This window comes from Colossoma macropomum, unplaced genomic scaffold (assembly GCF_904425465.1).
Source record: "Colossoma macropomum unplaced genomic scaffold, Colossoma_macropomum, whole genome shotgun sequence".
Lineage (NCBI taxonomy): Eukaryota > Metazoa > Chordata > Actinopteri > Characiformes > Serrasalmidae > Colossoma > Colossoma macropomum.
Genome location: NW_023494803.1, coordinates 42,252,976 through 42,269,528, shown reverse-complemented (window position 1 = coordinate 42,269,528; position 16,553 = coordinate 42,252,976). Strand labels below are relative to the sequence as shown.

Below are 16,553 nucleotides of genomic sequence, written 5' to 3'. Positions count from 1 at the left end.
AATATTTCTCTATTCAGACTGACAGCTGTAATCCTATTACTGTCCTGCTTCTCTCGTTCCCTCTGAGGTCAATCGGTGGCCCCTCCGCTCCCCCGGCCGCTATATTACACCGCCGTCTGTGCTCATTAATAAGTCTTCGGAGGGCATTAGCAGCTTATCGCCTCTCTCCGAGGCCCACAAGACGAATGCTCAGGGAAGTGAGGGGACAGCTCTAATGACACGCGATTGGTCATCCGGCCGCCGCTCAAACGAGCCCCGACCGCAGCCTTCCAGCCACGGCCATTAACGCTAATTCTGCTCTTTATTAGATTTCACTGTTTCTGACCAAAGAAAATACCAGCGCAGCACTGAGGACTGTAAAAGAGGAGAAAACTGCAGAGTGATTACACTACAGTGAGATCAGGGAGGGGGATATGACTAACACAATACACACACACACACACACACACACACACACACACACACACACACACACATGTGTATGTATATGAGAGAGTAGGAGAGAGTAGGAGAGAGCCAGCAACAAACAAAGAGAGAAGGAGAGAAAAAAAGAGGGGGAAAGAGAGGAGAGAGACAAAGAGAGAGAGAGATACAGAGTGAGGAGGTTGAAATAGAGAGAGAGACAGACAGAGCAAGAGAGAGAGTGTGTAAGCGAGGAGGCTAAGAGAGAAAGTGAGAAAGGAGGTTGAGAGTGAGAGTGAGGGAAAGAGTAAATGAGGAGGTTGAGAGTAAGAGTGAGGGAGAGTGTAAGTGGGGAGGGTGAGAGTGAGGGAGAGAGTAAGTGAGGAGGTTGAGAGTGAGAGTGAGGGAGAGAGTAAGTGAGGAGGTTCAGAGTGAGAGTGAGGGAGAGAGTAAGTGAGGAGGTTGAGAGTGAGGGAGAGAGTAAGTGAGGAGGCTGAGAGTGAGGGAGAGAGTAAGTGAGGAGGTTGAGAGTGAGGGAGAGAGTAAGTGAGGAGGTTGAGAGTGAGGGAGAGAGTAAGTGAGGAGGTTGAGAGTGAGGGAGAGAGTAAGTGAGGAGGCTGAGAGTGAGGGAGAGAGTAAGTGAGGAGGTTGAGAGTGAGGGAGAGAGTAAGTGAGGAGGTTGAGAGTGAGGGAGAGAGTAAGTGAGGAGGTTGAGAGTGAGAGTGAGGGAGAGAGTAAGTGAGGAGGCTGAGAGAGAGAGAGAGAGAGAGAGAGAGAGAGACAGAGAGTGTGTGTGTGTGTATGTGTAAGTGAGGAGTTTGAGAGAGAGAGGTAAAAGCAGAGCAGAGTGAGAGAGGCGGGTACAGCAGTAGAGAATGAAGGGCTGTTAGGAATCATTACTGTCTCTTGTGTTCGGGTGAAAATGCTGCTGTAAGGCCGACTCCCTCTGTGGGGGGCCGGGGGGCAAGCGGGGGGACACAAAGGCTCTCCCTCTGTGTCTGTGTTAGGCCTAATGACACAGTGGGGTCAGCGTGGCTTTGTGCACCACTTCACCTCCACACAGGTGGAACAGACAGGGCCTACTGAGAGACCGAAAGGAGAGAAGACACAGCATGGTCTGTCTCTGTCTGTCGGTCTCCCTCTCTCTCTCTCTCTCTCACTCTCTCTCTCAACCTCACTTACTCTCTCTCTCCCTCTCTCTCTCTCTCTCTCTCTACCTCACTTACTCTCTCTCTCTCTCTCTCTCTCTCTCTCACTCTCTCTCTCTCAACCTCACTTACTCTCTCTCTCCCTCTCTCTCTCTCTCTCTCTCTACCTCACTTACTCTCTCTCTCCCTCTCTCTCTCTCTCTCTCTCTACCTCACTTACTCTCTCTCTCCCTCTCTCTCTCTCTCTGGATTCACAGAGATCAGAGGTCACAGGAAGCAACACACAGAGAGAAGAGCAGCTGTAGAGCAAATTGATCGCTTTTGATAGTGGGTCTAGAGCAGGGTTTCAGAGTCTACTGAAGGGTATATAACGGTATCAGGGTCAATAGAAGGATATATAAAATTATCAGGGTCTATAGAAGGATTTATAACTGTATCAAAGTCTATAGAAGTATATTTAACAGTATCAGGGTCTTTAGAAACATAAAACAGTATAAGGGTCTACAGAAGAAGATATATCAGTAGCAGGGTCTATAGAAGGATTTCTAACAGTATCAGGGTCTATAAAAGGATATATAACAGTACCAGGGTCTATAGAAGGATATATAACAGTATCAGGGTCTACAGAAAAATATATAACAGTATCAGGGTCTACAGAAAGTTTATAACAGTATCAAGGTCTATATGAGGATATAACAGTATCAGGGTCTGTAAAAGGATGTATAACAGTACCAGGATCTATAGAAGGATTTCTAACAGTATCAGGGTCTATAGAAGGGTATATAACAGTATCAGGGTCTATGGAAGGATATATAACACTGTAAGCATCTATAGAGGATACATGTATGTGTACAGTATGTGTATAGTATGAATTAAGGACATTCTTCAGGGTCTAAAGATATAGTATCAGGGTTTACAAAAGGATATATAACTGCATATAAAATGATATATAACTGCATATCAGGGTCTATAGAAGGATATATAACACTGTAAGGGTCTATAGAAGTATTTATAACAATATCAGGCTCTATAGAAGGATATGTGAAAGTATCAGGGTATACAAAAGGACATGTAACTGGATATATAATTGCCATAACAGTATCAGAGTCTAGAGAAAGATATGTAACAGTATAAGGATCTATAGAAGAATATATAACACTATCAGGGTCTACAGAAGGATATAAAACAATGTGATTGTTTATTAATGGATATGGAATAGTATCAGGGTCTTTAGAAGGATGTAAAACAGAATTGGGTCTATATAGGCATGAGGGTCTTTTGAAAGATAGCACCTTTTAGCAGCATCTATTATATTATTTGCAATAATAATGGCAACACGTCTCGTATGGTAATTTTGAGACGGTCTCTTGCACGGAGGCGGACGCAGGAGCAAACACAGGGAAACAAAAGAACATCATAAAAGTGCAGTTTAATAAACGTGGCTGTGGTTCGATGAGGGCATCTTTAATTTGGCAACGAAACCAATTAAGCAAGTAATAAGCACAACAGCTGCTTTTAAGAAATAAATCAATAAATGAAGTTTTTAAACTTCAGTAAACTGCCTTTAAGTAACTGTGGTAACTCTGTCTACTGGGCACATCTCTCCTGACCGTCTCTTCTCTGCAGATTTTTACCTTTTTGGTGAGCGAGTCGTCCGAGTCTGGGGGCATACGAGTGGAAACGTGGAACATGACCTCCACAGTGGAGGTGGCGAAGTAAGGCGTGGTCAGGCCCGTGCTCTTATTCCTCTGCAGACCACCCATGAAGCCACAGTGACTCGTCAGGTTCACCTAAACACAGTTAGAAAGGTTGTAAAGACTCGTCAGACACGTCTACAGTGTCCAGGAAGGTAGTCACCAACCCTGGACCTGGAGATCAACCTTGCTGCTGAGTCTAGGTCCAAATCTGACACAGCTGCTCCAGCTATCAACTTCTTCAGAAGTTCCTGACTGGCTGGATCAGACGGATTAGAGTTAGGTACGAGAGGGCAGCAGGTTAGATGCAGGTTGGAACGAAACTCTGCAGGAAAGCAGATGTCCAGGAGGTGTGAGTCTCCAGGACCACTGTGCTAGGACATGGATCTGTTTCACAAGAGCAAATATATTCACAACAACATTCTGTTTAACTTCTGTAAAACCGTTCCAAACCCCTTCTAGTTAAAGAAGCTGCTGAGGGTGGAGAAACGTTCACATGAGCTTTGTTCACACAGCAGGTAAAAGTGGCCCAAATCTGATCTTTTTCCTCATATGTGACTCAGATGTGTGTCAGTGTGAACAGATAAACACACTGAATCTGACATTTTCGATTCCGATTTGAGACGCTTTCATATGTGGTACTGAAATCCGATACGTATCTGATATGCGGCGATGTGACTCAGTCTGAACAGCCAGATCGGAATTCATGCGACTTTGCGCAGATGAGACCACGTAAACATTTAGGCTGATATTTCTGTACCAAAAAATCAGAAGAGAAGAGATTTCAAAGAAGTGTCCGACCCGCGGCCGCAGGAGAACGAGGCTGCAGCGTCAAAGAACAGTTAAAAGTCTGAAAGCAGAGTTTAAAGAATCCGAGGACGTAAACCAAAGAAGTGGCCGCGCCCTTTTTATGGCTCGAACACATTCTGGGTGATGAGCCCAGCTGCCGGTCAGTGAAGCTTCATGATGGCTCCTGTGATGCTGGTGAAGATGAAGCTGATCCCCCGGGAGCGACTGGCGTTCGTTGGCGGTTGTGATTGTTCACCTCTGGATGAGCCGTGAAGCAGCGTGACGCTCTGTTCTTTTGCCCATGTGGGTCAGTTTAGGAGCTGATCTGTTCAGACTGATGTCGCATACAGATCACATTTAAAGATAATCTGAACAGTGAGAAAATCAGATTCGGGCCACTTTTACCTGCTGTGTGAACGCAGCCTTAGAGTCAATTTAATTTGACAAAACATATTTGCTTAGATGATTTTAGAATTCCAACAAGACGTTTCAGGAAGCTGGGAAAAGTGGTTTCTGTGGGAGAGTTTCTCCCTCTGGAGGGAACGCTGAGCTTTCCAGAGTGTTTACATGCACAAAAAGCTACGTAACACACTACAGCAAACGGGAAAACTGGAAAAGCACAATAGGTCCCCTTTCATATCCCCTTGTGTGGTCTGTATACAGTGCACGGTTCGGTTTTGCGTGTATGATAAGTGACAGATTTGAGGTTTTACCTCCCAGCCCAGTCCAGACACAAAGTCCTCGTACGCTTGACTCCCGCTGGTGTTGGACAGAATGGAGTGTTTATCCTCCTGACCCTCGGCCACGTAAAACACAGCAATCTTGTGAGTCTCGCGACTGAAAAGAGAAGAAAATCAAATCTAAACAAGCTGAGAGCAGCACACTGTGGTACAAAATATAATATACACCATAAAATTAGACTAATGAGTCCAAAAGATTTGGAATATACTTCAATTCATTCATTGTAGGTTTAAACACTATACAAGGATGTTTTATTCAATATTTCAAGTATTTTTATAACAACAAAGTTATAATAGGATAAATAATATACTGCAAGTCCCTATTCATAATATATTCTCTTATATGTCTTGAGACTTGATCACCACTTGATCACCACTACACATTCTGGATATTAATTTTGTTAGAAGGTCATTCTGGATATTAATGTGATTAATTTTCTACAGCAGATTCTTTCTGGAATCTTCTGCAGCTCTAACATTTCTTCACTTTGATTGAAACCTGCGCTGAACGTCACGCAGGACTGACATCAGAATTATTTTACATGTGTATCTGCAACCAAATTGGTTTCATATTATCGAAAACATTGATTTCAAACTGTGGAACAGTTTAGAATCGACACGAAACATGAAACAGGACACGCTGTCTCTCTTCGGGCAGCAGAAGGAGCCCTGTGTTTTCAGTTTGCAGCCTCACCACTGCCTGGAGTCCAGGTTCTTCAGCTCCCTCAGCAGCTTCTCGTTTTTTTTCAGCAGGTGGAAATTGCTCCTGTGGAGAACAGGTTAGCACATGTGAGAAGCACAGTGAGAGCAGGGGAACGTTCTAGAACTGCCTGTCCTTACATGGTGGGGTTTCTTTTGGTGAAAGTGACCGCCAGTTCAATAAACAACAACAACGGGGGGGGAAAGAGAGGACAGCTCCCACGTCTTTATCAGAGAGGCGGTTTATAAAGATCAGATGGGAACAGTGCGCTTGTGCTTTTAGGGGACTGAACGGATGATTCCCACAGACCGGCACTGGGAATACTTAAACACAAAATTAAAATGGGAATTTCACAATGATGTTTAACCCTTGCGAGTCTTGGGCTACTTCAGCACATCACCTACATGACCTGACCACTATTTTTACACTGTGACATACTGCATCAACATACTGGACCCAAAAACACACAGACCACATAAGATCAGATCTGAAAACTGATTCAGACACTTCTTCAGTTTCTTCATATGACAAAAACAATGATGAAGATATTAAGATAAATGCAACGCCAGCCCAACTTCCTCTAGAACACCTTTAGATCCCATTAGGAAACCATCAAATGCATTTAGAATCAGCCACTGGTCACCTTTGACCTGAAAGTACACTGGTCATCCTTTGCACTGTGATATCAACCCACTAACAAAAGCCAAACATATGACAGCACAATCAGGAACCAACTTACTTACGTACTTATTAACATTCTCACTTACGTATGTACTTATTAACTTACGTACTCACTTATGTACTTACATACTTATTAACTTATGTACTTCATATTTACACACTTATGTAAGTACTTACTTACCTACTTACTTATTTACCTACTTACATACGTACTTACTTACCTACTTATGTAAGCACTTATTTATGTAAGTACTTATTTACCTACTTATGTACTTGCTTACGTACTTACGCACATACTTTGTTACTTACTTATTTGTTTTAAAACAAAAGAGTTTTATGGCCACAATTTTCAGTGCATCCCTCGTAGAGCTGGGCAGCATCACAACATGTACTGTTACTGTGATGAACTTCATCACAATATGCTTTTCTGAGTATCAGTACTGAAAGAAAACTGGCCAACAGCATGTTTAATTACACAGACAGCATAATTAGTCCTGTGTATTTAGTATGGAATGTCGAATACAAAATCACTGTATTCATAGTTTTTGATAGAGCCACATTTTCAAAAATGCTCAAAATGATCAGATGATGAAAAAATAAGTATCGTCAAAAACGTCCTGTATTGTGATGTGACATTTCTGCCTTATCGCTCAGCTCTAATCCAGAGTAGATACACATTCATACAGACCACAAACACTAGATCTGACTCTCATAACATGGGAGGGTTTTAGTAAATTTGCAACAAAATAGTGGGGTGAACAAACTGATCATGACTGATTAAGTGGTTACTGTATGGCAAACTTATCTATATCTACACTGTTAACTATAAACAAGTGGACCTTAAAGGAAAATATAAAATAAATAAAAAAAAGGATTTGGCCCTTTAATATTACACTCATTGTTCTGTCATTCATGCCTTCATTTATGGATGTTCAGCGCTGGCCGACTGTCCACAGCACTGTGTTTATTTCTCAAAATAAATAAAAGAAATAAACAACAACATCAGAGGGGGAAAGGAACGACGACTCCCTCAGACGGCCGCTGCCGTTCTCCGAGAGCCCACCAGAGCAGGGCCGCTGATCGCTCATTAAGAGAAAGCTCTCTTAATTATCCGTCGCTTTGTTTTTCTCACAGATTCTGAGAAAAAAAAAAAGCAAAACTGAAGTGAAAATACGACGGCTACGTGATGAAGCGGAGAAAAAGCAAAAAACAAACCCACGCCAAGGACACGCGCGGCTCATCTCTCTGCCGACGCTGAATGCGAGCTCGTGAAATAATGTGAGATAATGTAACAGACTTTCTCCTACTTTCCTGCCTCTCTTTCTCGGCCCGCGCGGCCGCGTGAGTCATGCGTAAAAGCCACACGATGCCGTCTAAAAGGACTTTTTTGTTTCGTGCTCTTTTTTTCCCTTTGAGTAGGGGCCTCTTTATTAGCTTGTTGCAATGTAATGGTCTTCATTTTGCCCATTGAAAGTGAGCCATTTGAGAGGCGCACGCGGGGACGGTGTGAAAGAGGCATTAGCGCGCCGCTCCCGTTCACAAAGCAGCGGCGGATTGCGACGCCTTATAGTCTCTGACCACGGATAAATGATACATGAATGCCTGGAGAGCAAAAGCAGGACAATTCCTCATTAAAGGACCCCCGCGCATTCTCCTTCAGCTCTAATAACCCCACAGCCAGACTCTAAAGGTAGCAGCCCTTTTATTTTCGGCGCGGAATGAAAGGCGACGCTGCAGCGCGGGAGATGACAGGACCCTCAAGAATTAATCTGCCGTAAGAGCGCGGACGCGCACACGCAGACCTGTTAAAGGTGCCTGTTAAGACAACAATGGAAAAACAATTTTCCCCCCTCACTGGACCATATATCTGATAAAAAATGATGCCCTTACATTACTGAGACGCAAAAAAACAAGCTCCATCTGCCAATTATTCATAATCTGAAAATATTCAGCCATTTCAGATAATATCATCTAATAATCCGGAGGGAAAAAAGGTCCGTCATGAGTAGATGGAGCAATGCAGGAGGAAAGGACTGTCAGTAGGAGCGAAGTGCAGCTAATGAGATGATGAGTGGGGGGAAAAAGTGCTGATTGCTTTAAGCTGATTACAGGAGCTCAGCGGAATCAGACAAACAGGGAAACAGGATGTTTACACCCGTTATCTGATTCCAACAACAGCTCCGCACGCGCACGCTCTAATCTGGGTTCTGCTCCAATCCGGGAATATGGAGGTGTGAGATATACAGCTGTAAAATGTCAGCAGTGGAACCGTTCATGATGGACCTCTTTGTAAAGGGGAGCTCCACCAATCTTTGAGAATTTGCATAGTTAAACGGTTAAGATGTAAACAAAGTCTGTGTTTAATTTCCTTCTGTCAGGATGTTCTCAGGGCATAAATCTGAAAACATAAGTCTTTAACTGAATGGCTAAAAAAAAATATTTTATGTCTTAAATATGCAATTTTTCATATTTATACCAAATGTAGTTGTTGCACATGAATGGCTTAAAGGAAAATGATTTTTCAAATTTCCTGCACAATTAAATAGTTAAAATGTAAACACAGTCTGTGTTTCATTTCTATTGGTCAGTACATTCCCAGTGCACAAATCTGGAAAAATAAATCTTGCTAAAAAGAAAGTATTTTATGTCTTAAATGCGATTTTTTTTCTATTTAACTTAAATATAGTTGTTGCACATGAATGGCTTAAAGGGCAATTTCACTGATTTTATTATTTCCTGTATAATTAAGTGGTATAATTAACTTCGAATTCTAATTCTATATTCTGGTTAAGATGTAAACAGAGTGGTTCAGAGTGGTTTGGTGTGAAACGCTCCGTTCTAGATAAACTTACCAGACAGAACTGTTCACAGTGGTGGTGATAGGAACCAGACGTCCATATTACAGAAACTTCCTATTATTAATCCTGACGTAAAATCTCACAAGGTCAAGATAAGATTGATGTACAAACTCATATTACAGAAGCAAATTGGTAACAATTTACTGTAACGATGCTGGCGAATAAGCCGACGCCCTCTTCGTCAGAGAACACGAGTAAGCGCTTCTTCGAGCCTCCAAACATAAGAAACTCCTTTTCCTTAGAATACGATGGTATTTTCACCGACGTCACAATCCGCACGCGCTTAATCTAACCTGAGCTTATTTTACAGATCGTTTTATAAAAGGTAAAAGGTGCTGGAATCTTTACTGAATCGGGAGCGGTCAGTAATAATGACCGACATGACAGATTCGGACGGGACTAAATCACTGAGAAGCGCTGGTAATAATCACATCACCCACCTCCTCATGTACAACTAACCCTGTCCAAGGTCAGGAAACAGTGGATAAGGGACATATGGCAGTGGACATATCTACACTCCTAAAAATAAGGGTTCCTTAAGGGCACTCAAAGAACCCTCTGTTAAATGGAATGTGCTGTAAATGGTTCTATACAGAACCCTTTAGAAAAGAGTTGTATGTAACACCAAAAATGGTTTTTCTATTGCTGCGATGTGAAGACTGCACACTTAAAACAGATGGTTCTTCTAGGGTTCTTTAGAAAAAAAACAGATCTATTTAGAACCATGAACACTCAAAGAACGCTTTGCATGATTTAAGGGTTCTTTGCATGGTTAATTGGTACTTCAGATTGATGGAGAAGGTGCTGTAGATGGTTCTATACAGAACCTTTTTGAAAAGGATTCTATATAGCACCAAAAAGCGTTCTTCTACCGTTACATGCTTGACATTATAACAATAGCAGAACCCTTTTTGGTGCTACACTGTAAAACGTGGCTCGTCGGATCTACCTAAAAAAATACTTCATGTTGTACCAAGTAAATTAACTAGTTTTATTCAATTAAATTAAAGAATCATCCATTCAAAGTATTTATTTAGGTTGAATAAAACTAGTTAATTTACTTCTTACTACATGAAGTATTTTTTTTAGGTAGATCCGACGAGCCACGTTTTACGGTGTATATAGAACCCTTTTCAAAAAGGTTCTATATGGAACCATATAAAAGACCCTCTCCATCATGACGCAAAGAACCCATTTAGTCAAACAAACGGTCCTTTAAGTGTTTATGGTTCTACACAGAACCGTTTTCTTTGCTAAAGAACCCTTGAATCACCATCTTTTTTAAGTGTGTACTGAAGACTGGAAGTCATGTTTGAATAACACTGAATCAAAGTACAAACAAATGGGTGAAACGTTTATTCAGCTGAAAATGATACACAGACGGCGTCGAACACCACAACAGCTACACAAACGGAACCTAACACCAGCAGATTCCTGAAGATGTGAAGGAAGCTGTGCCTCCGTTCCACAGGTACTCTGGTCACGTCCAGCACTTAGGAACTGGTGGAATAATATTCAAGAGATTACGTTTGGAGTCCTAAACAAAAAGTTTCAAATCTATTTCAGGTTCAGCCACTGATCGTCAGGACTGTGACGTCTCCTCTTCTGAAGAGACCTGGGCTATTCAGCCTCTTACAACAGCTAAATGGATACTACTGAGACAGCGGAGGAGGAGCCATCCGTCCACCCACTTGAAGAACGGTCTACAACAATGGTGCAGTCAGCTGCTTATGAGAGAGCGACAGAGTCTCTACTGAACAGGTCTGATCAATATACGCTCACGCGGAGCCTCTTCACCAACCGGCTCTCCGTACCTTAGAGGTCAACCTAGTAATTCAGTGTTATAAACAGGCTGCAGCTGCAGACCTGGAGGAAACGTCAGTGTGGTGCTTCTGTGTGGCTGTTTTCCCCCCTCTGCTTTGTAAGTGAACATTAGTGGTGGTCTTGATGGCTCTTCGATTGAGTGAACTAAATCCTTTTACCTTTCTATTATGTGGTTAAACTTTCAATGAAGTATTCATTACAAAAACCACTGCATTAACGTTTATCTCGTAATTCTACTAATCATCATCACTCTGATTTATATAGCGCCTGTCCCATGCTCAAGGACGCTTTACACTCAGAAAGTATCAAAATACATAATCAGCAATGCATAACACAGAACACACACACACCTCCACGGTTCCCACAGCTAACGGGGGGGGGTTTCACTGACCGCGGTATAGAGTCACTTTGCTAGTCCAGAAAGAGTTCTTAGCCGCAGGGGAAAGTCTCACACTCTGACTCTGGTACCAAACGTCAACTTTTTCGCCTCCGTTTTGTTAGCCTACGTGTCTCCATACATATTTTGGAAGCGGTTGCGATTGTGTTTGTGTGTTTAAAAACAGGCCAAAATCTCACAACGTACACTATATGGACAAAAGAATTGGGACATCACACCTACTGGAGCTTTTATGAATCCCATTCTAAATCCATAGGCATTAATATGGAGTTGGTCCCCCTTTGCAGCTCTAACAGCTTCCACTCTTCTGGGAAGCTTCTACAGATGTTGGAGAGTCTGTGGGAACTTTTGGTCATTCATCCAGAAGAGCATTTGTGAGGTCAGACACTGATGTTGGACGAGAGGGCCTGGCTCACAATCTCCGTTATAGTTCATCCCAAAGGTGTGTGATGGGGTTGAGGTCAGGGCTCTGTGAGGGTCAGTCAAGTTCTTCCACACCAAACTCACCCAGTCAGGCCTTTATGGAGCTGCTTTGTGCTCTGGGGCTCAGTCATGCTGGAACAGGAAAAGGTTCTTCCCCAAACTGATCCACAAAGTTGTAAGTGTACAATTGTCCAAAATGTCTTGGTGCTGAAACATTAAGATTCCCTTCACTGGAACTAAGGGTTCTAGATCAACCCCTGAAAAACAGCCCCATATCATCATCCCTCCTCCACCAAACTCTACAGCTGCACAGTGCAGCCAGGCAGATAACATTCTCCAAACCCAGACTCGTCCATCAGACTGACCGATAGAGAAGCTGATTCATCACTCCACAGAATACGCTTCCACTGCTCCAGAGTCCAGTGGCGACATCTACCTGTTAGCAATGGATGTGGATGAAACACCTGAACTCATTAATTAGGAGGGGTGTCCCAATACTTTTGTCCATATAGTGTATGTCTGGCGGGAATCTGCCAAGCAAGAATGTTTGAACTGACTGGCGACTTTGTATCTGACCTCCACAGAGTCAGGAGCTGTTATTGCGGCAGCCTCCACAGCTAAACGTGGACAGTAGAGGAGAGTGAGCTGCTTTAGCTCTTCTGCTGGAATGGAAATGTGATACTGTATTATATTTTTATGTTTATGTAAGTCGTCTTTGCCTGAGACTCACCTGCTCGTCTGCTATGGCACTTGAGAAAGCACACCGGCTGTACGAGACCGCCTGGACAGGCTTGGCAGTTGCTATAGTGCCCCCTGCTGTAACGCTCAGGATGCAGCTTGCATTAGCGCTGCGTTATGAAATGCATCATAACACATTTTTGAACCCAACTACACTGAAACCCTGTGTGCGCAGCTCAAAGCGTCTGCGTTCGCGTCCTTGCATGAAGTATGTTTCAGGCCTTAGTGAGTCGTATCCCTGCTAAATTTCTGACCAGTAGAACAAGCACTGCCGTGTGTGATTTAGTGCAGCACTGTGAAACCAACAGAACCAAATGAAGAAGAAACATCTCAAAAACCCAAACCCTGCTTGCAGAGACGACGTTCGCCTGACTTCATGAACAATGTGATGTGATTGTGGAGAAAATGAACAATGGCAGACGTCATGTCATGCACATGGCAGCTGGGTGAACTCCGTGGACGAAGACACTACATGACAAAGCCTGCGAACGGTCAGTAAAAAAGAGACGTGTCATTAAACAAAGATGGACGACTTTGAGGACCTTCGTTTCGCAAGACGTTTGCTGAGCGCTTTGGTAGAGACACCAATATTTCACTGCTAAACTGTTGAGTGTGTCATTCGGTAGTATTAACTAGTACTAAGCACCAAAACTTATAGTTACACACAGGTTATCTTATATTTAAGTTCACAAGGGGACGAGGCTAAAGTCGGCTTCCTATTCGCCAGCTTCTTGAATTTTCCTGTTTCACCTTAAACGGTGGCAGCATTCTGGACTCGCACGTCACCACGGTTAAAACTCTGACAGAATCGGTTTCCAGTAGTCATGGAACTAATAGAACGTCACAGCGCCAACTGCATTAGTGGACTATCTGCAACAGGCAAAACGAAACCGCAAAAAGTGTGCGAGCTTGTCAGCTCACCGAGGCGCTTTCGGCTTCACCCGACTTCAAGACGTACACAGCATCCTACACGGCGAATCCGTATGTATGTGTCTGAGCGTTCGTGCTCTCACCTCTTCTCCCAGGAGTTCATGCCCAGGATGTTGAGCAGCAGTCTGCAGTAGTAGAAGGCCGACTGCGGCCGCTGCGGACTCGGCTCTGGCTGCCCCGCCGCTCGCATGTGGATATCGTCTCCGCGGTGGCAGCTGAACTCCCGCTCCTCGGTGCTCTGCTTCAGGATGGCGTTGATGACGTCGTTCTCCTGCTTCTCTGAGACGCAGGCGGGAGGCGGGGCCGGGATGTTGAGGGGCGTTCCCGTGCGCTGGAGGCACTCCGGGCTGGAGTAGCCGAGGTACTGCAGCATTTCGTCCAGCGCGTCTTCCCCGTCCTGCAGGGAGTCCCAGCTGGGGACGGCCTCGCAACACCGACGCTTCGCCAGCGGAGCCATCAGCTCCAAAATCGCCCCTTCGTCCACCACCTCCTCCTGCTCATCCAGCACCTGCGGCAGGGAAGACATTCGTTCCTTTACACAGCTGTACATGAGGTGTGACATTACATGCTGAACTCTCAGAGGTGGTTATTTGTACGAAAGCAGTGTCTCAACATTAACTAATGTTCGGACATCCTGAACCCATCTGAAACACTGGTCTGGAAACCAGTCAAAGAACATTTTAAACATTTCAGGGAACCTAAATCTGTGTTTTCTTTCTAATCAGGTTAGTTTTGTTATTGCAGTAAAAATGTACCAAGTTTACCCTGTGAATAATGTTCCAATGACCAATACATTTCACCATATTTCTCTCCTCTTGATGTAAACTGGGCGGACCAAATAATCCCTGATCCTCAAGACCATGCAGCGACCAAATGTAAACAAGGTCTAAATAACCTATTATGTATCTGTATGTATTAAATAGCTAATTATGTATCTGAGATAAACCAACAGGCCAGAAGCTCCACACACCTCCCCGTTCTCCTGCTCCCTCTGCATCTCCAAGTTCTCCAAGTTCTCCTCGTTCTCCTCCTCCTCCTCTCTCTCCACAGTCTCTTCCTCGGCGTCATGCTCTCTGTCGCCCCCTGCAGGACCGGAGAACGTGGTGTGGAAGTGAACAGGCTGGCTGGGCGCCGCGCAGTGAGGCGGTCCGTACAGCACGGCCGAGTCCCACGAGTGTTTACCCGAAATGTCCCTGACGATGACCCGTACGCAGGCATTGGCGGATGTGAGGCCAGCGGCCATGCCCCCCCCGGGCAGGCCGTCCTGCGCCCGGATCTGCAGGCAGGACAGCAGCGTGGTGCCGTTCAGCACAAAAAACTGCAGGTTGGGCGTGTGGAAGAGCTCGGGCGCGAGGTCGCTGCTGTCGCAGTACGGGTTGTCCTGGTTCTCACAGACCTGACTGGTCAATGTGGCCGGACCCCCGCTCATGGGGTAATGACCCAGGTGATTCACCAGGTGGGAAATGACCGTACGAGCCGCGATGGAGATCAGACCCTGCTGGATACGGCTCCTCACTGCAGAGAGAGAGAGAGACAGACAGAGTGAGAGCGAGTGTGAGAATGAGTGAATGGAAAGTGAATAAATAAGATGAGAGAGAAAGAAAGTGAGTGAATGAATGAGGAGAGAGAGATCGAGTAAGTGAGTGGGAGGAGAGAGAGAGAGAAAGAGAGAGAGGAGAGAGAGAGGAGAGAGAGAGAGAGAGAGAGATGGTTGTGAGAGAAAAAAATGAATAAATAAGTGAGGGAGAAAAAGAAAGACAAAAGAGAGAGAGTGAGGGAAATAGAGATAGAAGAAAAGAGGAAAGGAGAGAAAAAAGTGAGAGAAAGACAAAGTGGACGAGAGAGTGTGGAAGTGAACAGAGAAAGAAAGAAAGAAAGAAAGAAAGAAAAAAGGGTGAGAGTGAGTGAAAAAGCAAAAGGAGAGAGGGAGAAATCGAGAAAAAGAAGAGAGAATAGAGAGAAAAAGAAAGAAAGTGGAAGAGAGACAAAAAGAGAAGATGAGAAAAGAGAAAAGGGAGAGAGAGAGAAAGAAAGAGAAGGAAGAGAAAGGAAGATGAGCGAGATAAAGGGTCAGAGAGAAAGACAGAGCGAGAGCTGGAGGTGGTCGTGACACAGAAGCAGAATGAAAGAAAATAAAAATGAAAGCAGTGAGAGAGAGAGAGGGGAGAAATGAGGACAGAAAGAAAGAAAGGGGGTGTAAGGAGGTGAAAATACATGTGAGAAGGAGCAAAAGAAAGAGAAAGAGGGGAGGGAGGGTGAGAGAGGGTAAGAGTTTTGTGGGGGGGTCTCACGCTGCCCCAGTACGGCTTAAAATGTTTATGTTTTAGTAAATTAATGAATTAAATTTTTGAAATTTCTGCCAATCACAGTCGCTGAGATATAAACAGTCATTCAGAGCATGTTGGTGCCGGTGAACTGTAGAGACACCAGATTTCACATTTCTTTCTAACTGTGCTGATGAGAACCAGGGGCCGGATTCACAGAAGTGTCTTAGGAAAGAAAATCTTCTTAAATGTGTTTTTCTTAACTTCATTCTTAATAAAAAGATTGAGAAGTTGTTATTCTTCAAATAACTTAAGAATTTTTTTCTTTTCTTAAGAATAATTCTAAGAAGAAGTGGCATTTTTCACCTTGCGTGTTTAAGGTGGTAGTAACTTCAGGCTCCTGCAGATGGCGCTGCGCGAGGATGATTGGGCTATAAACACCCGCGGGGTGTGCGGCGGGATTCATAGATTGAGAAAAGGTGGTACAGGGCAGTCAATGTCTCGTCTGATGTGTTGAAAATGGGTCGCAAAGCAGATGTTAGTGATTTTCATAAAGGACTGATTGCATTTGGGCACCAAAGGCCACAGCGTGAAGGAAGCAGCTGAATCTGCAGGCGTATTGAAGCGTACGGTCATACGGGTCGACCAGCAGTGGCAAAAACCCCAGTCTGCAGGAAATTCTCATCAGAATTGTGGCCAAAAGACAAAACTGACAGACAGGGACCGCCGGCGTGTTTCGCGGCTTATGAACGAAAATCGCTTCGCTTTCAGACAAGAACTGCTTCTAGAAGTCAACGCAGGTTCTTCACAACCAATTTCTGAAAGAACCTCCAAAAGGAAACGGATTTTATTCACAAGCCGTGAAACACGCTGGCGGTCCCTGTCAGTCAGTTTTGTCTTTTGGCCACAATTCTGATGAGGTTTTTTTTGACAACTGCATTTAAAAACATTCTTATGAACTTCTT

The 16,553-nt window shown here is 44.1% G+C and overlaps 1 protein-coding gene across 1 annotated transcript in view; it reads right to left on the bottom strand.

The window, feature by feature from the left end:
• The window catches only part of ralgapa1 (Ral GTPase activating protein catalytic subunit alpha 1), a 154,782-nt gene that overhangs the window by 51,478 nt on the left and 86,751 nt on the right, over positions 1-16,553 (bottom strand). Inside the window, exons 34-38 of the mRNA XM_036593818.1 lie at positions 14,295-14,839; positions 13,408-13,832; positions 5,468-5,539; positions 4,747-4,870; positions 3,185-3,340 (exon numbers count right to left, since the gene is read on the bottom strand). Of these exons, the coding sequence (XP_036449711.1) occupies positions 3,185-3,340; positions 4,747-4,870; positions 5,468-5,539; positions 13,408-13,832; positions 14,295-14,839 (1,322 nt within the window). The remainder of the gene's footprint in view (positions 1-3,184; positions 3,341-4,746; positions 4,871-5,467; positions 5,540-13,407; positions 13,833-14,294; positions 14,840-16,553) is intronic.